At 41.6% G+C, this 21,533-nt stretch overlaps 1 protein-coding gene across 5 annotated transcripts in view; it reads left to right on the forward strand.

The window, feature by feature from the left end:
- The window catches only part of SYT16 (synaptotagmin 16), a 247,546-nt gene that overhangs the window by 208,100 nt on the left and 17,913 nt on the right, over positions 1-21,533 (forward strand). For all 5 annotated transcript variants that reach the window (XM_078053791.1, XM_036067722.2, XM_078053790.1 and 2 more), the window contains 3 exons: positions 4,072-4,310; positions 9,585-10,025; positions 13,219-13,408. In XM_078053791.1, coding sequence (XP_077909917.1) covers positions 4,072-4,310; positions 9,585-10,025; positions 13,219-13,408 — 870 coding nt within the window. The remainder of the gene's footprint in view (positions 1-4,071; positions 4,311-9,584; positions 10,026-13,218; positions 13,409-21,533) is intronic.

Below are 21,533 nucleotides of genomic sequence, written 5' to 3' on the forward strand. Positions count from 1 at the left end.
TAACATATTTTATTGCTGTTCCTGTTAGTGCCAGGTAAGTGACCACCGTATTGTATCGGTAGCTACTGACCTCTGTCATTCACTCACCCCTCTCCTGTTTTCTCTTTCGCTGGTGTTCCATCACAGCGGTCCTCCCTCTCCGCTGAGAGGGCAAATGTTAGCTAATGAAAGTTAATAGCAGTTGATTCCCTAGGAGCAGCTCACTGCATTCTAAAGCTAATGGCCCCATTTCCCCAAAGCCCAAATGTCTAGTTTCTGATTTATACAAATGGCCCATGTTCTGAGAGTCCTGACAACCATTCTAACCCTCACCACTTCTGGAATTAGCAATAATTTTATTCATAACTGGCGATTCTGAAAAACTTGACAGAGAGTGACAGGAAAGATCACATTTCTTTCTCTATTGGAGGGAGGAAAAGCACACTGCACTGGATAAATTACCTGTAGATTTTGAAGAAAATCAGCAGGATTTTCATAGGAGGGGATAACTGCATGTTAAATTTTAGGTTATCAAATGCCATGGAAATGTTAATGTAATTTTTATTGCATGATTTTTTGTTCTGTGTAATTTCTTTTTGTTCATCTTTAGATTTGTGAATTTGTTTTCAGCAGTTAAGAATAAGGAAGAGATTAAGCATGCACCCTAGAGAGGAGTTGTGGGTTTTGGTTTTTTTTTGCCTGTCCTCCATCTATTTAGCTTTTTTTTTCACTCTACCTTAAATATGATTTTCTAAGATAAAATTTAATTGTAGACAATTCTTCCACTTTAAAAATGCTTTCAAAATGTTGGACCAGTGAAAGTAAAGGTCCAAATCCAAGTAAAATCTGAACCATGAATGAGTTATTGGTAGGTTGTCTCATGTTTCATCAAGTAGGACCCTTCATTCTAGATGGAGTGGGAACGTTGTTAGAACCAAGCAAATGCTATCTTCATATCCCTGGCAAGTTCTCTCTTGTCTCATTTACCCGACTTAGTGTAGCTGTGCATTAACTGTCACGAAGGGGTTTGTGCTAAGTGATCCGGATTAGAGGCTGCATAGCAGGTCTGTGGGTCTGAAAAGTGGGCTGCAGGATAATCGTCTGCTTATCGGGGCATTTATTTATTTGTTTGTTTGTTTATTTAATTGTTTTTGAGCAAAGCCTTATTTTTGCTTGTGAAATACGTAGTTCTTAGGATGTTTCAAAAAAGCTAGACATTACGTTCCTGGTGTCATTTAAAACAGCTCAATTATCCCTGGAATCTGTGCTCAGTTTTGTTTGGGATGGTGTATCAATTAGGATTTTATATATATCAAGGTGACATTGGGGTGCCTGGCTGGCTCAGTTGGTAGAGCATGCAACTCTTGATCTCAGGGTCATGAGTTCAAGCCCCATGTTGGGGTAGAGTTTACTTAAAATTTTTTTTTAAAAAAGGTGATATGAGAGTGGTATATATATCAAGAGATTTATTGCCAGGAATTGGCCTATGCTATTGCTGGAGCTGGCTAAGAAACAGAAATTTAGAGCTCTGAAATCCATAGGTGAAATTTCTTTGTGTCCAAGGATACCTCGGTTCTCCTCTTAAGGCTTTCAATGGACTAATTATGTAGGATAATCTCCTTTACTTGAAGTCAACTGCTTAAGGGCTTTAGTCACATCTACAAAATACCTCCACAGTATCTCCTCAATTAGTGTTTGATTGATTAATTGAGGCTTATAGCTTGGCCAAGCTGACACATAAAACTGACCATTGTAGATGGTGGGCAAAAGTATTTGTATTGTGGATGGTGGTAGGAGGGAAGGGTTTGGGAGTGTAAAATAAAGTAACTGGATAATAGGGTTATACCACGTCAAAGTGGGATATGGATTAAAAAGTGCAAAATTTTCTGTTAAAATAAATATGATGTGACATAATTATGGCCTATAATTTCTAAGAAGCTAGGATACATTTCTCTGACAACAGGCAGTTACATTTCTGTATGTGTTTAAGGTGACACGGTCTTCTTTAACTTATAGGATGGGAAGATTGCTTTATGTAATGGTGAATCCCCTTTCTTTTTCCTCTGCCTCGTGACTTGTACCCCAGCTTTGCTTTTCTAATTCATTCCTTGCTTGTCTGTCAAGGAAAATGGTTTGTTACATTAATATAGTTCTTATGTTTTTCAGTTATGAATAGCTTTTCAAGGCTTAATGTAGCTTTTGAAAATTCCCTTATTACTGATCTAGGTATTATCACTGTAGGAGTTGGGGGTAATTTCTTGGCAAAGTTAGATTTTGTGCTGAAATCCTGCTGGGTGCCGCACACATTGATGGATGACCTACTGTTTAATAGGACATTTTAGTGTTCATGTATATGAGGAATGGATGTGCTAATTAGAGCCTTAGAAGACAATTCTGCTTTATGTTGTAGGGTTTTGCATATGGAATATCCCTTGTTCTATCATTTTCTGTGGCCTTTTTAAAGTGTGTTTGCCAAATAACTGAGTGTGTGAGTGTAAAAATGTTATGGTGTCCTATGAAAGTGTTTCCAAGGGGCCTGAATTGAATTATTAAGAATAACAAGGCAGTTAGGGGAACTTCTCAGTGGATTGCCACGGTTTTGCAAAATCCCAAATCGGGAGTTGGAAGTTGTGCTCTGAGTACTAAGTCTGCCTAAAGATGTTTTTGTATAGTCTGCATAGGGTGATAATATATTTTTTAAGTTTGCCTGTTTACTGCAGGTGGGTCATAAACTGTCTGGTAAACCACTGTCGCCACTACTCCATTTTGCCGCACACCTGGCTGCTTCAAATATTTGTTAACCTGCCTAGTCTTGAAAGTTATTGGAGAGTTTTGTGAAACCCACTGGTGGATAAAGACTAGAAAGCATAGGTGTGTGGCTTAGCACCTCCAAGGAGATTATGTTCTCGATGAGGCTTTAAGACCAACAGTGGAAATAGTTGCTACCATACGGTGTAAATAAGAGCTGAATTCATGATCTATACTTTGTCATTCCACTCACTCATCTTGTCTATATCTCTAATTTTCTCTTATACCGGGATGGTGGCTTCCGGAGGAGACAGGAGACCAAAGAGAGAATACATTCTTGGCTACCTTCTGGATGTGGGAGGAAAGTCAGGGTGAAAGCTATTGCTTAGGAAGACCCCGCCTGTTTTTCTTTACTGTCTGAGGGTAACCTAAACTTTAGAGCAGAGGAGGGAGAGGCATAGATGAGGGAGCACTGACAGAGAAAGTAGAATAACACTCAGGTCAGAGAAAAACACTGAGTCCAAGAAGTCAGGGAAGATTCAGGTGTTGTTGGGCTTTGGATGGACAAGAAGGAGAGGGCAGTTTGAGGGAGAGGGGGTTTGAGGACCACAGTGAATAGAAATACACAACTAGTGTTTTCATGAGCCCATGGGGCCACAGGTGACGGCGAAGTGGGAGGCAGTAGAAAATGTGGTTTACCAGGTTGGATGAGGCCAGTTGTGGACAGACAAGCAAGCAAGGCTAATAGTTATGGAAAACTAGTGACTGCTAGGAGGCCATTATTTCATGTGTCCACAATGATTCTCTAATGGTTTTTATAATCATTTTATAGATAAGGAAACAAAGGTTTGGGCAGTTCAAATTTTGTGTAAATTCTTAATGCAGACTTAGGATTTAAATCCAGATCATCTGAATCCAAGTCCAGTGTTCCTTCCGTGGATCAAGTAGAGAACTTTTTACTTGAGAGAACCACTGAAGCCTTCCAAGGAGAGGGTAAGATGAGAGCATGGAAGACAGAAAGAAGAATGGTAGAGTCAGGACACAATATGATCTCCATAGTAGATTGTTGCTCTTGCTTTCTAGATCCATCCCCAAGGTCTTATGGCCATTGGTTCCAACAAAACGCTAGTATGTTTATTTTACCCTTTTAACATTAACACACGTCCTTCATAGTCATATTATTAGAAAGTATTAAACCTTCTTATACCCCATGTAATGAACTAATGGTCTGTTTGGTTATAAAAACCAAGTTTATCCACCATGTGGATGCAATTATGTTTCTGCAGGTGTTATTTGATAGGTTTTGCTTTTGAGGTCTTGATAGTTTCCTTATTGCAAATTTAGATTTGGATGGAGCCGGCCAGCTGAGTTATTCTGAGAATCTGTCCTACGGTGAAGATGACCCTGTTTCTGCCCATTCACAGTCCCCACGTGAGGTGGGGAACACCAGGCAGCATGGCGCAGCTCCCCAAGAGACCAGCGTGCCTCGCAGCCTCGGTCTCCTGCAATTGGAGACAGCCTTTAATAACCGGGGATTTGAAGAGTCCTGTGCTGCTGAGAGCTCTTCCATGTGGAGTCCAGAGGCAAGTTATTTGTTTTCCATTCTTTTTTTGCTTGAGTGTTGTGTGCTCTCTGGTGAGTTCTTGCTTTCCTCTTGCTCCCCATGCCTCAAGAAAAAAATTTCTCCAAAAAGGAAGCATTGCCTTGAAAAACAAAGACCTAAGGAGCCTTTATTTGAAATAAAATTTTTTTTCAGATGACCAAGTCACAGCCCCTATGTGTACCAATCAAAGGGGGTGCACAATAAAAGAATCATAAATAAATTTCTATCAAAATAGGGGCGAAAAAGAGTGGTGGCAGAATGGAACCAGCAACAATTACACTTCTTGTTTATATAAAAGAGTTTTTAGTTCTTCAGAGAAGACTGGTTTATTTCCTTCATGGTTTCAATTAAAATGGAGTCTATTTTTATTTGCTCCAAATCTTGAGTTACAATTACTTGAACAAAAGAATTATTTGAAAATTAGACTAAAATATAATGGCCTTCTAAATGAAATGATGCAAGATATTATGATGAAGATCTTGCTGTGTATTTGTTGGATTTGGATTGAATTCAAGATCTAGGAGATGGCATTAATTTGTGATGACCCTCCGGCCATTGACATTGCTTTTTGGAATAAATCTCGATAAAAGATGCTCCTTCTAAATTTATTTCTTATTTAAAACTTACTCCAGAATATGCCTCACCGCCCAGAGGTATGATTGGAGGTGATTAGTATAGACACTACCATTTATTAAGCAAGGACTATGTGCCAGGCACTGTGATAAAGATTTGCAAACATTACGTTATCTAACAGGCATTTTTGGTTATTCTTTATTAGCTAGATCTCTTTTATTATGATTCTACAACATTAAGAGATATAAAATAATAAATGTCTAATGCCTACTTTGAAATTAGTTTTGATGAAATATGTAATGTATGTATATAAAATATTAATATAATTTGTAGGGCAAGAGGAAAGAGAAAAGTGAATGGATTTTGTTAGCGTCAGTCTCCCTGGGAAAATAAACTGGTAGAATCTCTTATTAGGACCTAGACTGTCATACATACCAAATGCTCCTCCAGGAGAAGAAAAAAACAATCACAGAAAATCATGTTCCAAAACCTTACTGTTAATGCACTGGGATGTGTAGAGAGAGCATAAGGAGGTGCGCACACGTGGGTGGGTGTGTGCCCATGTGTTGGTGTTACCGCTGAGGACAAGAAACAGTAACTCGGATACGTGGTTTGTGGCTTATCGAGAGCAGCCCTGCATACAGAGATACCCAAAGCTATTAACCTTAAAAGTTTTTTTTTTTTTTTTTAATTCTGCTTCCCAGTTGGTTTACTGTGGAGTCCTATCAAATTCCACACAAAACATTTAACATTTAAAAATATTCTTTTTGGCTTTCTCACCACAAAAACAAAACACAACTGTTTACCTGCCTCTTAATACTCTGTCCCTTGATAACTGTTCCCTTAGGCTTGGGATTGCTTTCTTCAGGTAACCTCCCATCTGCCTAACTCATGGAGCTTTCATAGAAGATTTGGTGTTGAGAGCACTGAATGTTCCCAGACTCCAAAAATACCCAGACATCTCTGTGTGCTCCATTCAACCTCCTATCTATTTTGAGACAAAAACTGTAATTTGGTGCTCCTACGGTAGAACCTCAGATACAGCTCGGAGGCAGTTCCTGTAACTGCCTGCTTTGCAGGCTTAGCTTGCCTTTTAAGAATTGATTTATTTGCCTCTTAGCTGTGTTAAGAACCCTGTCTTCCCCCGTGTATCTGGCATCGGGAACATATTGCAGGTCTGTTTACTTGGGACCACACAGATGACATCAGGCCTATCTTACTAAAACACAAAGGCTTTCCATCTGATAGAAAATCTTTAAACCTACGAGGGTTTTGACAGCATGGCACAGGTATTCCCATCTTAAAGAAAAATCGGGATATTAGAACTAAGAGAATAGTTTATTTTGCCCCAGAAGGAAACCAGCCATGCAGTGTGACTACCTGTTAGGCTGATGGATTTTTGAACACTGCTCTTCTCTGCTGGAAAAGGCCATCGACTTTTTCCTGCAGACCCAAGGCTTGGCAGGGAAGACAATGGGAGGGTGGCTGGCGATTTTGAGCACACAGGGAGGCAGGTGTCCCACTTTTCATCTCTGCTTTCCACTGATTAACTCATTGGCCTTGAGAAGTTAATTAAAATCTGCCAAATGGGGATAAAAATGAAGAGATTTTTACCTTGCAGGAAGGTCAGATGGATTAGTGGTATTAACAGTACCCGTATGAGGAGAGCCTGGTGATAGGTAACATGTGTTGAAATAATTAATTGCTATGAAAATACCAGCCTTCCCAAATCTTTGTTTCAGATCAACCCAGGAAGGGGCCACAAAGCCCAGCTTCCCTGTGCTACTGCTTGGCTCGGCCCTGTCCAGAGCCTGGCTATGGCCTCCAGCTCTGTCTTAGGCAGGGTTCTGAGGAGAGTCATTTCAGAGACCTCCAAAGGACTTCCACAGACCTGCAGGTGGAGCAAGCATTTGTCTGAATAGATAGCCTGATGGATAAGTGGAGAGAGACTCAGTGACCCGAATATTTTTACCTTGCATTGAAGTTGCTGACAAAACTGGGAACTATTAACTATAATTAAGAGCAGGGACTTAAAAGGATGTGAAATTCAAAGTAGTATGTCTTTCCATCTTTCATCTTACCCCCGCCTCACCCCACACACTTACTACAAACATAAATAGCTATGGTGAGAGACTTGGGGAGAAGAAGGAAGACATCGTAGTTCGACATAAGGTTTGGGATTTTGAGCATTAATACTGGAAAATCCTGCATCGTCCTGGCAGGGCATATGAGGTTGGGGGCAGGGAGTGAGTTTCTAAATCTTAAGTTTCCTCCCCCATAAAATGAAGATATTAAAATTCCTCCCTCATTAGGTTAATGTGAATATTTTAAAAGATAATATTTCTTAGCTGGATTTCCCAAAAAGCAGAGCCTACTTTGTCAGGATATACAATCCCTGGGAACAAGAGTGAGGGACAAGGTGGGAGTGAGGCAGGGAAGAAGGGAGAGCCATATGAGAATGTGTAATCAAGTTGGCCACCACTGAGTGTGACCCATGGCTTGATCGTGTGGGACTGTGCGGTAAGAAGCTGTATTAAACTGCTCTCAGGACACTTGTCCAAGGGGAGACAAGTTTACTGCATGGGGCATTAACCTCACACACTTGCTGGACTTTATGTACATGAATGCCAGCCAGGATTCTGTAACTTTCCAAGCCTTAACATCAACAGAGAGGCCTGTGGTGGGAGTTGAGAGTCGCATCGCATGGGCAGGAGGCGGGACCTCCTTGGGCTGAGTCAGGCCGAAGCTACTTAGAGCCTGAAAGACTGCACCTGTAGGGGGAGACCTAACAAAAGGTCTAAAACAAGAAGGTCTAAAGTGCATAACAGTGGGCTTTTGCCATCTGTAAAGGGTTTAGTACGGTACCCGGCACAAGAAAGGGCTTAGTGGATGTTGGCTATCATTACTTCTGATCCAGCAAGCAATATAGAGATGATCAAGAGTAAGCTAAAATAGATGGGAGTTTTAACAGAAGACTGTGACTTGATTTCTGAGTTAGCCTAACTCCTTGGAGACTTGCTTCTAATATTATATCTACACTAGTCAGTTGTATTCAGAAGTCTCTATAGCAACCACTTTTATCACTTGAAACTAAGTACCTCTGAATAGAAACACTCTCACATGAATGCATGCTGAGGAAAGAATATAAGGAGCTTCCCTTATTTTGCAAGAAGCCTGAATTTTCTTGGTAGACTAATGTGAATTTTAAAAGAGAAGGCATTTATTCCATGTCTTCCGTGTGTCAAATCCTTTCATTTTCACAACAACCCTATAAATAGTTTTCATCCCCGTTTTACTCTTGAAGAAAACCAAGAGTGGAAAGGATTAGATAACTCGTCCAATGCCCTAGGGGGAGGAAGTGGTAGACCTGGGGTCCCCGAGGATGTCTCACTCCAGGGAACTGTGCACTTTTACCTCAACTCTGCGGGGAAAGTCCTGTTGATGAATGTGCATTTTTGAGGTGCTTTATTATATATTTTAAAGTAGTCTTTAAATTAGCAAAGTCTGGTGTTCAATTATATAAACGAGAATGGATTCCGATTTACAACAAGAATCAGCTCAAAGTTTAAAGTATCATGCCTTCATAGAAAAAAAATCAAATTATGTTGACATTCTTTATAGTTTGTTGGAGAGTACTTCACTATAGTAATGCAGGTCAGCTCAGCTTTCTCTGTGAGGTCATCAGATCTGAGTGGCTATGGGTGAATTGTTGTCTAAGGGTGCTATTTTATAATGAGGGGCCCATGCTTGAAAATAGGCAGCATCAGTCCATTGATGGGAATAGATATTGATGGAGTCTGGTCTAAGCCAGGTATTTTTCCCTATCTCATAAAACCTCACCACAGCACTCCATCAAGTAGGCATCTTAATGCTCATTTTGCAGCTAGAGCGCAGAGAGGTGGCCTTTTTGGCCAGAACCAAAAAGCTAGCACGTGGTAGAGTTATGCTTTCAACCCAGGGGTTCTGTCTCCGCATCCAGTGTTGCTGTTTGCTAAGTGGTTGCTGTAGGTGTCCTCCTAAACCCTTCGTACTCAAAGTGTATCTTGAGGCTAGCTGTGGCATCCTCAGGACCTGAGATGTTCAGAGTCTCAGGCCCCACCCCAGGCCTACAGAATCAGAAACTCTGAGTGACTCAAGTCCACATGAACGTTTGAGAAGCTCAACTCTAAAACCTTTTCTCCCATGTAGCTTGAAAATCTACTGAAGGATCACCTGTCATTGGGCCCCATAAGGATTCTCATCTGCAGGAAGTCCTGGCCCTTGGAGCACAGGCCCAGACTCAACCATTTCTCCTGGAGACTCCAGAAAAAGTTGTTTCTTGGCAGTTGCATAGTTGACTAATTTTAGACTTAGTATCTCAGTTTCAATGATAGTGGTCACTTGTACTTTTTGAGAGTCAGTGTATATAAAAACACTTTGCAAATTATAAAAGCTTTCTTCATTCATTCCAAAAACATTCATGAAGGCTCACCATATGCCAGAGACTGTACCCCTAGAGAATTCACAGTCCAAGGGAGACATAGACCAGTATGTCTATGTCTAGACCCTTCTAATGTATAGGGGTATGTGCTAGCAGTCAAAAAGTACAGGGTTCCGAAGGAGCACAGAGGGGCACCATCTCACCAAAGGGTATTTGGGCATTATCATTTGCATTCCTAATCTCTTCCTCTATCTGCAACAGGAACAGGATGGGGCCAATTTCCAGGTGCCAGCTGGGGTCTTGGAGCCCATCTCAAAATGTGGTGACCTGGATGTCATCTTTGAATATAGAGCCTCCAGCCAGAAGCTCACAGTGACCATTGTGAGAGCACAGGGCCTCCCAGATAAGGACCGAAGTGGTGTCAACTCCTGGCAAGTTCACGTAGTGCTGCTGCCCAGTAAGAAACAGAGGGGCAGGACAAGCATACAGAGAGGCCCCAACCCTGTCTTCACGGAGAAGGTCACCTTCACCAAGCTGGAGCCCAGACATGTGGCTGCCTGTGCTGCCCGCTTCCGTCTGTATGCTGCCCGCAAGATGACCCGTGAGAGAATGATGGGAGAGAAGCTATTCCAGCTCAGGCACCTGCACCCAGAAGGGGAAATGAAAGTGACTCTGGTTCTGGAGCCAAGAAGTAATATCAGCGTGAGTATGTTAAATGGTGCTGCTAATGATGCGGGTATGTTCAAGGATCTGGAATTGTCAGCCCTTGATTTAGTACATTCAGCCTGTGAATTCAAACACCTTAATTTAATTTTCCATTTGGCTCTCCCCATCCTTATAAGCCATGATTTGCACTTCATGGTACAATGGTTTTTTTTCTTCGTGTCCATCTTCCCTATAAGCCGATGGATGTATTCCCTGTCCATTTCTGGAAATGACAGCAAGTGTGGGGGGAGGGCTTAGCCTGCTGATTAACTGACCTGTGGTCTGACCATCTCCCTCTTGCGCCACCCTTACTCTGCATTATGATGGATCTCAGAGATGGGACTTTGAAGGGGAGCTCCTTAACACGTGTGTCTGAGTAGGCTACCACGGCAGCCCTGATCTCCAGCCACTCCTAAGACCTTCCAGGTATATGCCCGCGCTCCTCCCATGTGCCTTATCCTCTGCATCCCCGCACAGCTTGTATGTCTCCAAGATGGACAACCCACTATTGCTGGGGGTTAAATGTCATCTAGTATGAGGGCCTCCTTCTAAAAACCATGTAAAAAGATCAGGTAGCTCATCGTGGGCTATTGGGCCAATCAGTCATCCATTCAGAAACGTTTCCTGAGTGCCCGCCATGTCAGGTGCTGTACAGGCAGAGGGGATGGGGGAAAGAACAAAAAGGGTGATGCCTCTGGCCTCAAGAGCTTTCAGCCTGGTGGCTGAGGGGCAACAAGAGAAAACCAGGGTTTGCAAGGGGAGAGAGAGAGGGATAGAGTCTGCTGTTGGTTAAGGAGGGTCAGAGAATGTGTCTTTGAGGTGGTAATAAAACACAGAACTCCACAAATCAAGGGATCAAGACTGGTGGCCTGTGGATGACCAAGGATTCTAGGCGGAGGAAATGGCACATGCAGGCATCGAGAAGTAGGAAGGAGCTCGTCCTGTCTAGGGGGAGGAGAGGAGCCAGAAAGCCTGGAGTGTAGTGATGGGAGATCCAGCCACTTAAAGTTTTAATAGCTATCTCAAAATTAGTATCTCCAGAGTTGTCTCCCTAAATCTATTCTACCTGCAGCCTTCCCATCTTGGCTAAAGGCAATTTCATCCTTTTAGTTGTTCAGGTCAACCTGAAATCCTCTGGGCTCTATCTTCAAACTATAACCAGAACCTAACTCTGCTGGATTATTGAAATGGCCTCCCAGTGGTCTTCCTCCTTTTGCCTTTGCCCCTTACAGACTATTCCCAACCCAGGGACCCAAATGAACCTTTTAGGGGCACTTGGGTGGCTCAGTCCATTAAGTGTCCGACTCTGGATTTTGGTTCAGGTCATGATCTCGATCCTGGGATGGAGCCCCACATCTGGCCCCGAGCTCAGCGCAGAGTCTGCATAGGATTCTCTCTCTCCCTCTGCCCCTCCCCCCACTCGTGCTCTCTACTCTCTCTAAAGTAAATAAAATCTAAAAAAAAAAAACCAAAAAACCATAAGCCAGATCATTTCTCATTTCTGCTTAAATCTCTCTTTTTTCTTAAGCTCTGAGTAAAGTATACGTGAAATCATGGAAAATAGAAGTCAGAGGAGGTCAGAAGGAATCCTGCACTATAAGGCATAGGAGTAGGTATGATCTCACCCCTATTTCTCTGTGCCAGGTCCTGTCCTAGAGACACAGAGTTGAGTGGGGAAGATGAGCCAGTGTGAAAGAACTTTGAAGGTAAAAATTCATCAGTTATCTGTTAATCATGATTATATGCCAGGCATTGGGCTATGCACTAGACTGAGTAATTTACAAGGATTCAAATGTGATGGGAGAGGCAAGCTCTGTTGTGATAGGTGCCTTGGTAGATGCTTCTGTAGAAGCACAGGGGAGGGGTGATCCTTACCCAAACTAAGCAAATATGTCACTACTGGATTGTCATCATCTAGACAGCAGGGCCTATATGGCAACTATCAAAACCAGCTCTCTCTATGGTTTTCATATTGTGTTCTTGAAAGCCCAGGGCTCTGCCATGGCTTGGTCAACAGGATTTTTTCCTACAGATGTGAAGAATATTTAATTCCTTTTAATGTGTTTATTTTGTGGGTTTTTTTAAAAAAGATTTTATTTAATTATTTGTCAGAGAGAGAGAGTACAAGCAGGGGGAGTGGGAGAGGGAGAAGCAGGCTCCCCGCTGAGCAAGGAGCCTGACCGGGGCTCGATCCCAGGACTCTGGGATCATGACCTGAGCCACCGAGGTGTCCCTTTGTGGGGTTTTTGATAACAAGTTTAGGAAATGACTTCAGATGTTGAGAAGAAAGTTTGAGCTAAGTCTGATGCACTTGTTTCTGGTGGAGGAGGTGGTGGTTCTTGGAGGCTGGCTGTCTTGCCCCCCCCCTCCCCCCAGGGCCAGTGCCCACTATGCTTCTTGAGGTGAGAGTCAACATCCTGACTTACTTTGCTCTCCTCCTCCCAATGTGTCTGGTGTAGAAAGGTGGGCACTTTGGAGAAGCAGGTGTGTGAATAAACAGGACAGAAAGCATCGTCTCTCTCCTCGGCTCACCTGGTGTGTGCAAAGTCTCTGAGATCCACAGTCCAATCATGGACTGTTTTACCAAACAGTCATAAAAGTGCTCATTTTCAATGTAATTCATTTCCTCGGTGGGGGGGCGGTAATAGCATCTGGTGTGTTCCTGACACCCCTAGGAAGCAGAACTGGGGCCAAATGTTCTATGTGGTGGTAGATGGTCATGGTCATTTCTTTTCTAGTGAAGACAAAGTGCCTCCTGTGTTGCTACATTCATCAAGAAGCTGCAGCGAACAGAAACAAAACTCATGCCTAGAGTGGATGGGTTCCATAGAAACATTCAAGCACAAATGACACAGGAGGGAATTTGGGTCTATATTAAATGTATTATTAGCTCTTAGTGTATCTGAGAGCATTTGATTTACACTAGTAATAATATCTTTGTCCATTTTGTCTTTAGAGAGGAAATGTTGAATGGAGACAGCTCTCGAAGCAAATATGTCAGCGAATAATGCGGGGCGTCTCATCCATGACTGCACTCCCCAGGCCCATTATCATTCACACCAAGTGCGCTGTTAGTAATCTTTGGCAGCAGTTGAGCTTGGGCCACGGTTTCACCAAACATAATATCGGCTTTCTGTAAGAGAGTAGTACAGCGTGGACCAATGGGTTCTTTGTTGTTCTTCCCCTCCAGAGTGGAGAGTCTCCGCTCAGCCCATCTGCAGTTTCTCACAGTGATAGTGCTTCATCCACGCAGTCGCTGTCTCATGGAGGAGCGCCAGAGCTGTTGGTGGGGCTGTCCTACAACGCCACAACGGGGCGATTATCCGTGGAAATGATCAAAGGCAGCCATTTCCGAAACCTCGCTGTTAATAGAGCGCCTGGTAAGTGCATGTCTGGATGCCCAGCTCTGGGCCTTCCAGGAGCAAGCAGAAGGCTGTGTTTGCTTTGGTCTTAATTCTTTAACTTTATAAAGAATTGATTTCAGAATGACTTAGACATGTTTTTACAAAGTGATACCTCTTAATATTTTAAATGCCTTTCTATCTAATTAGATTGAAGGCTTCTTCGATATCTGGATATATCTCGATGCAAAATAGACTGGCCTCTACATGTATATGGTTAAAGGGAAAAGAATGATGTCTCTTCAGCAACATAATGTGTATGGGCAATTAAAATCTGCTAATAGGTTCCAGGCCTGCAAATACCTTTAAAGAGGCAGAGCATAGGCTTTGGAGTGAGGCAGATCCGGGGTCAAAGTCCAGCTCTACCCACTTACCCATTAGCTTCGCTCTGATCCAGTACAATTTAACTCTCTATTCTGAATCTCAGTAGGTTCATCTAGAACAAAGTGATATTAATAATACTTTCTTTTTTTTTTTTTTAAGATTTTATTTATTTATTTATTTGACAGAAAGAGACACAGCGAGAGAGGGAACACAAGTAGGGGGAGTGGGAGAGGGAGAAGCAGGCTTCCCGTGGAGCAGGGAGCCTGATATGGGGCTTAATCCTAGGACCCTGGGATCATGACCTGAGCCGAAGGCAGACGCTTAACGACTGAGCCACCCAGGTGCCCCAATAACACTTTCTTTATGGGTTTTTGGTGGTGGGGGGGATTAAATAAAATGATTTCTCTAAAGCATTTAGCCTAGTGCCTAACACACAGTATGCATACAAGAAATGTTAGTGGTTATGGTGCCGACAGAGGAGGAGGTGGAAGAGGATCTGGGGCAATATAAGCCTGACTTACCAGGAGAGCTACCACTTTGGAGATCACCACTAGAAAGAGGGGCCCAAGACACTCCTGTAGCTGCAGTCCCGGGCTCAGAAAGCTGGAATAAAAATGGTGCTGCTGGAAACAGCCACAGCTGTCTATGAGGACACAAGAAGTTAGAGACTGAGCATTGGAATAATGCTGCTAAATATTAGCTCGGTTTTAATGATTGTCAGCAAAAATAGCTTAAAAGGGGACAGGAAGATGGTTTCTGCCTCACTTCTGCCTTCTGGATCTCATGCAAGTTCATACAACCAGAGGAACCTAATTTGTATCTAGAATTCTAGTTGCAAGAGAGTCTGAAAAATGTTGTTGCATTTCTAGCCTTTCAAGTCCAGAAGGTAAACTAGAAAGGGTAGTGTGGAGGGCAAGTGAGCCTGTCCATCCCAGGGACCAGAGTCTCACTGAAATAAGGATGAAGTTGATAACAATGTGGGAGGCTGAAGGAGTCAATAGGCTCTGGCCTCACATGTCAGCATCAGGCAAGGAGCCAGCCAAGCTGGTAGAAAAGGGTCAGCTTCTATAGCCAAATCCAGGCTCTCACTCTTCTTAGTCTTTATCTGTGCTGCAGCCCACAAAGTCTTTGTTAGGTGTATCTTGTTAGTCAGTCTATTAACACCATTAGAGCAACGTAATAAGGGAAACCCAGCACTCTGGCTAACAAGAGAGTGGGTACATAAGCCATGTTCTGTGTTGATGCTCATGGCCACGTGAGAGCTATTTAACATACATCATAGGTGCTGATTATTAATCACACAGCTAGTCTCTTTGCTAGATACAGCTTTGTTTTTTAAAAATAGCTCTGGATTTATTAAAGATCTGGATTTACTGCTCTTCTTTTAGAGCTTTTTCCAGTTTTCCCCTATCCTCCTGAAATTTGGTGAGTTCTGGATAACTACTTGGGAGGAACATGGTGGAGCTGCAGAGAATGGTGGGGGGGTGAATCACACCGTCATGACCTGTTCCAATCCACGCTGGGAAGCTTTAATCTGTGTGCTGGGTGGTAATGTGGAGGCTAAGAAAACATCAGCTGGGGGCTAACAAACTAAGGTGTGAACTCAGGCTCTGCCACTTACGAGCTGGAAGTTAGTACACTTTCCTGAATTTCAGTTTCCTCATCTGTAAAATGGAATTGTAATCATACATACTTTCTAGGTAGAAATACTACATAGAAAGCTGTGATGTTGAGGATGGTACTATTGCATCATTATACATTTCTATATAAGAGAAAACATGCCAAAGAGGAAATTCTTGTAACAAATATTTAAAACTGAACAGAAAAAAAAGGCAAGTCCTAATTTAGAAATTGACTTTATTCCAGAAGTTTAAGTCAGTTTGGCATTTGCTACATGATTTTTTGTAGACATAATGTTGCAATTTAATTTAAACCCTAACTGACATGCTGTATCTTTGCAACCAAAGTAATAGAAAACAATGTTGCTGTGATGCTGTTCATTAAAACAGAAACCCAGTAGTGAAGACACAAGTTTTTTGTTTATGTAGAATTCCAGCACTTGAGGAAAAGCCAGTTTAATTAGGAGGGGTTGAGAAAGTAGAAGGTGCCTTTGTGGAGATTGTAAAAGGGATCTCTTGGTACTTTCGAGGGCTTTAGATGTTGATGGCGTTGGTTCTTCATTATGTCTCACTTTATTATGCCACCAGCACTACTTTGGCAGTCATCAGGCAAGCTGAGGGTACATTTTTAGTTCCCATATGGAAGAAAATAAGAGACAGAACAAGAGTTTTATGAGATAACTGAGCAGAGTTGGAAGAAAGTGGGGAGGAGAGAGGATGCAAGCTAGGGGATGAGTGGGCCTGGGGGTGATGGGTGGCTGAGGGAGACGGCCAAGTGCACTGTCCCCATGAGGTGGATGGAGGGTAGGAGGTGCCACCAGAGCATCACGGGTCAGAGTCTACCATGAGGAGCTGCCCGCAAGGGGAGAGGCATGTGTGGGAACACTCGTGTGAGGGTCCTAAAACCCTGTGCATAAGCCTCTGGGCTCAGGGACAGTTCCCTCTTCTGTAAACAGGGGATACCAATCCTGCTTTACAGAGTAGCTATGATAATTGAAGAATGGTCCTTAGGGAAGCCTGAAAGAGAATAGGTTGAGCCTGAATATTGGGAAATTTTCTTCTCTCGAATATCAAAGTTTCTAAATATTGCTAGAAACTGGGAGAAAGGCTGAGATTTAGAAGGGAGAATCTTTTGCCTCAAAATATATCATGAAACAGAGGAGAACTTTGAACTCACCAGCTTGATCCAGTCAGATGACTGTTCGGACACTTTAAACTTTTCTTTCTAAGCAAGATAGTGGAAAGGCGGACAGATAGTAGACGAAATTCCTCTTCTCTATTAGGGCCTTAGAAGAAATAAACCACTGAAATGTAAGCCCCCCTTCTCCAAATTCCGAGGTAAATACTTGGGGGAGAGGGCTCAGTGAGAGGCAGGTTTTGCTTTGATGGGCAGAAGCTGGTGAGAGCATTCTTAGATATGAGTCTCCATGACATGCACTAGAAAGGCTAAAAGTAAGGCTGATTCCATCAAGTGTTGGTGAGGATGTGGAGCATACATTGTTGGTGGGAATGGAACAACCACTTGGGAAAAGGCCTGGCAGTTTCTTATACAACTAAACTTGCGCTGAAAATCCAACAGTTCTATTTTTAGGCATTTATCCACATGTTAAAAAGAAGACGAAGAATAAAAGACCTGCACAAGAATGTTCAGAACAGATTTATTCATAATGGCAAAACTGCAAAGAGCCCTCATGTCCACATGAATGAATAAACGAAGATATATTTATATAGTGGAATACTATTCAACAACTAAAAAGGAAATTAACATGGGATCTCAAAAACATACTGAGTACCTGTTACATGACTCCATTCGTAGGAAGTTCTCGAATAAGCAAAACTCATCTATAGTGAAAATAAGCAGAAGAGTGGTTGCCTCAGGATTGGTATCAGTGTCGAGATGAACTGGGCATGGACATGAAAGAATATTCTGAGGTGATGGGCATGTTCTATATTTCGATGGGAGTATGAGTTAAATGGATGTTTGCATTTGTCAAAACTTACCAAATGGTACTAGGCTTTGTGCATTTCACTGTGTGTAAATTTTACCTTAAAGTAGAAAAGAACGATAAAATATTGAGCTCTGGTTATTTAAATGTATGCAGAAATGTTTAGGGGTGAAGAATAATGATGAATACAGCTAAGAGGGATTGATGGGTAGATAGATACGCAGGTATATGAGAAAGAAAATGGTCTGAGCTTGGGCTACTACAACAAAAATGCCATATGCTAAGTGGCTTCACAGAAATTTATTTCTCACAGTTCTGGAGGCTGGGAAGTTCAAGATCGAAGTCCAGCTGATTTGGTTCCTCTTCCTGCTTTGCAGACAGATACCTTCTTGCTGTATCCTCACATGGCAGAGAGAGAAATCATCTCTCTCTTGTCTTTTCTTATAAGGGCACTAATCTCATTCATGAGGGATCCACCCTCATGAACTAATTACCTCCTAAAGGTCGCACATCCAAATACCATCACATTGGGGATTAAGGCTTCAACATATAACTTTTGGGAGAATACACACATTCAGTCCATAGCACAAAGCAAAATATAACAAATGAAGAATCTAGGAAGTAAGTCTATGGGTATCCACTGTACAATTATTTCAAATTTTCAGTGTATTTGAAAATTCTATTTATACAATATTAGGCAGAAAAAGCTAGTCTGGTCTAGAATAGTTCAGCTGGATCAGGTGGGTAAAAATAAAACATGAACCTTAGCTTCTGTGGTTAGAATTACATTGTTTTTGATTATGTTGACATCTCAAGGTCCAACCTTATTCCCCTGACTCAACCTTGGACAGGATAGAGTACCAAGCAACTGAACCTGAGTGCATCTTCTATAGCACCCTCTATAAACCACACCCATCCCAAGAGAAAGTATGTGATTAGGCACTTCCTGATTTCTAACTTTAAGCTTTTCTCTGTTCATCCAATGGATGGATGGATGGATGGATGGATGGACAGATAGATGTAGATGTAGATACAGATAGATAGACTTGTATCTAGATTTACATCTGTCTACATATCTTTTTCTTCTTTATTTTTGGAAAATGCCCATGTTATATATATATTTTTTTAAAATAATAGGTGGGCTAGGGATGATAAAATAGGCTATTTGAAAATTACTAAAACTAGCCCATTGAACCTATTTAGAAACAACATATAAATGAAGTAACAACATGAACTAATCACATAACAGTGTGCCAAGAGTCATGCCAGTCATTTTCAAGGTAATACCTCATTTAGTATGTGTGGTCAGTGTTCAAAAATATTTTCATTATTGCTGTTAAGGTGGTATAGGCTAGTCTACAAACTGATGGCAAGGAATAGTCTCCACATCTGTACATGGTTGATGGTCCAGGTGAAAAAGCAGTTTGTAGCATCTAGTAGTCATATGAAATCCCAATATGCATTTACAAATGCTTTTGAAAAAGTTTCCATGGAGAATTAGAAACATTTGATTATCCTTCGAATTTGGCTTCATGGGAAAGCAATTCACTAACAATTTAGCAGCTCTGTTCTGCCTGCCACCCAATTACTGCATGGCCTCGACAGTTGATTTAACCTCTCTGAATTTCATTTCCTTCCCTATTAAATGAGGTTAACAAGCTAATGTTACCGATACAAGTGCTAAGTTAAAAAAAAAATGTATTAGCTATTCTGTTGGTAGGTTCTCTTTCTCCATCTTTATTTTCACTATGTCTCTTTCTACAGTGCATTACTGCATTGTGTATATGTGTGTGTGTATATACACACATATAATGGTTCTTGTCAAAAACTAACATTAAGATGTCCCCTCCAGTTAAAAACAACAAGTTCCCAGCCTCTCAGCATGTGCATGATTAGCCACATGTGATAATTACATCCCAAATGATAATACTTAAAGCAGCACCATGTTAACCTTGCTAGGCACTCACAATAGCAGAGACTAGAGCAAAGAAAAACAAAAAAGCATATCAAGCTGCCTCATGTCGAGTGTGAAGAACAGGTGGGATGCCGAGGGTGAGCTGTACAAATGGAGTGCAGGGGAAGAAAGGACTAAATGAAAATGAACAGATATGGGGCATACCACCTTTCAAAATCCTGGCCCATTTTTCAGCTAAATATAGTGTTTATTAGCAACCACTGTGTGCTCAGAATTATGGCCAATTCAAACGAAGATTTATATGTGGCACTAATTTACAGAGTGCATAGGTGATAATCCTTTACTTCCATTAACTCACTTAATTCCCACAACAATATTAAAGTTAGTCAGAAACTCTAGACAGAAAAGCAACGAGGCGGAAATACCATTACCATGATACATAAATTATATCTCAATCAAGCTGTTAATTTGTTGGTGGTGGTTGTTTTGTTTTTTTGTTTTGTTTTGTTTTGTTTTGTTTTGTTTTGTTTTGTTTTTAAACCAAGTTTCCTGCAGAAGGATGGCAGTAAGCCTGAGGACAGACTTCTAGGGATGCCTGGGTGTCTCAGTTGGTTAAGTATCTGCCTTAGGCTCAGGTCATGATCCTGGGGTCCTAGGATCGAGTCCCACATCGGGCTCCTTGCTCAGCAGGAAGCCTGCTTCAACCTCTGCCTGCTGCTCCCCCTGCTTTGTGCTCTCTCTTTCTCTCTGACAAATAAATAAATAAAATATTAAGAAAAAAAAAAAGACTGAGGACAGACTTCTCAACAGCAATGACAGAAGCCAGAGGAGAAGGGGACAATATCACCAGTCTCAAGAGAAAAACAGTCTCAGCTTTTAGTGTTCTGTTTGAGTGAAGGAAAAATAAAGATGTTTTCCACAAAGTTTGAAAGGGTTTATCACTGAAAGAACTACTAACTGATGTATTTCAGGAAGAAAGAAATTGAACTTAGAAGGAAATAGTGAAGTTCAGAAAGGAATAATGAACAAAAAAACTGGTACACATGTAGGTAAATTTCAGCATGTATAGACTGCAAGAAACAATACAGCAGCAGTAGGAAAAATGACTAATATATTGGGAGTACAACAACAAAGAGAAATAAAATGAAGAATGAGAAGGGAAGATGGAAATCAAAGAATTCTGAGATCCTTATGTTGCTCAAGAGGAGAGTGGAGATATTGATTAATTTTAGACATTAAATCAAAGCACATGTTAAAATTTTCATCTAACTTTCAAACCAATAGAGGGAACAAATTAGAATAAAGAAAATTCAGTGGGTCAATAGAAATCAAGAAAGGGTATTTAAAGGCATAGAAAATGCAGTATAGAAACACAAACCAAAACAATAAAAATAAATAAAAATTGTATCAGTGATCATAATAAATGTAAAAGGACTAAAACTGCTATGTAAAAGATAGATATAATGCTAGATTATTTCTCTTGCTCCCAATCTCTCCCTGTCTCCCCTCCCCACCAGATTATCACTTACAATATCAGTCAGATTTTGTCAGGGAAATAGGAATAGTCTAGATATTTTGAGTATTACACGTTTATTGTAGGGTTGAAGCTCCCTCAGGAAATCTAGAAGTACAGACATCACAGGAAAGATGCCAAAATGGTCTGAGCTGTTTGTGCAGGAAAGAAGAGATTCTCATAAGGATGTTTGAACACCATGGCAAAACCCCTACTTTGCCAGTTACTGGGTCTGGAGAGATGCGGCTCCCCTTTTCTTCTACCTTCCAGTCTCAAACAAGATGCTTTCATTAGTGGGATCTTACTGGCAGGAGATTTAGGGAAATGCAGTTTTAAGTTTTATGCCCCTTTGATGCAGGAAATTGCTTAGGAAGGCGAAAATGGTGTTCAATATCAACAACTAATATGAGGTACAGAACTTGCTTAATCTCGTTAGTGGGCATTTAAAGAAAATCTGCACTGTCATCCTTAATCCTGAAATCCCTTTATTAAAGTCAGGACCTCACTGATATGAGGAATTCTTAATCTCAGGAAACAAACTGAGGGTTGCTGGAGTGGGGGGTGGGGTGGGAGGGATGGGGTGACTGGGTGATGGACACTGGGGAGGGTATGTGCTCTGGTAAGCGCTGTGAATTGTGCAAGACTGTTGAATCTCAGATCTGTACCTCTGAAACAAATAATGCAATATATCTTAAGAAAGAAAAAAAGAAGAAGAAGAATGTAGCAGGAGGGGAAGAATGAAGGGGGGGAAATCGGAGGGGGAGAAGAACCATGAGAGACGATGGAC

This window comes from Halichoerus grypus, chromosome 8, assembly GCF_964656455.1.
Source record: "Halichoerus grypus chromosome 8, mHalGry1.hap1.1, whole genome shotgun sequence".
NCBI lineage: Eukaryota > Metazoa > Chordata > Mammalia > Carnivora > Phocidae > Halichoerus > Halichoerus grypus.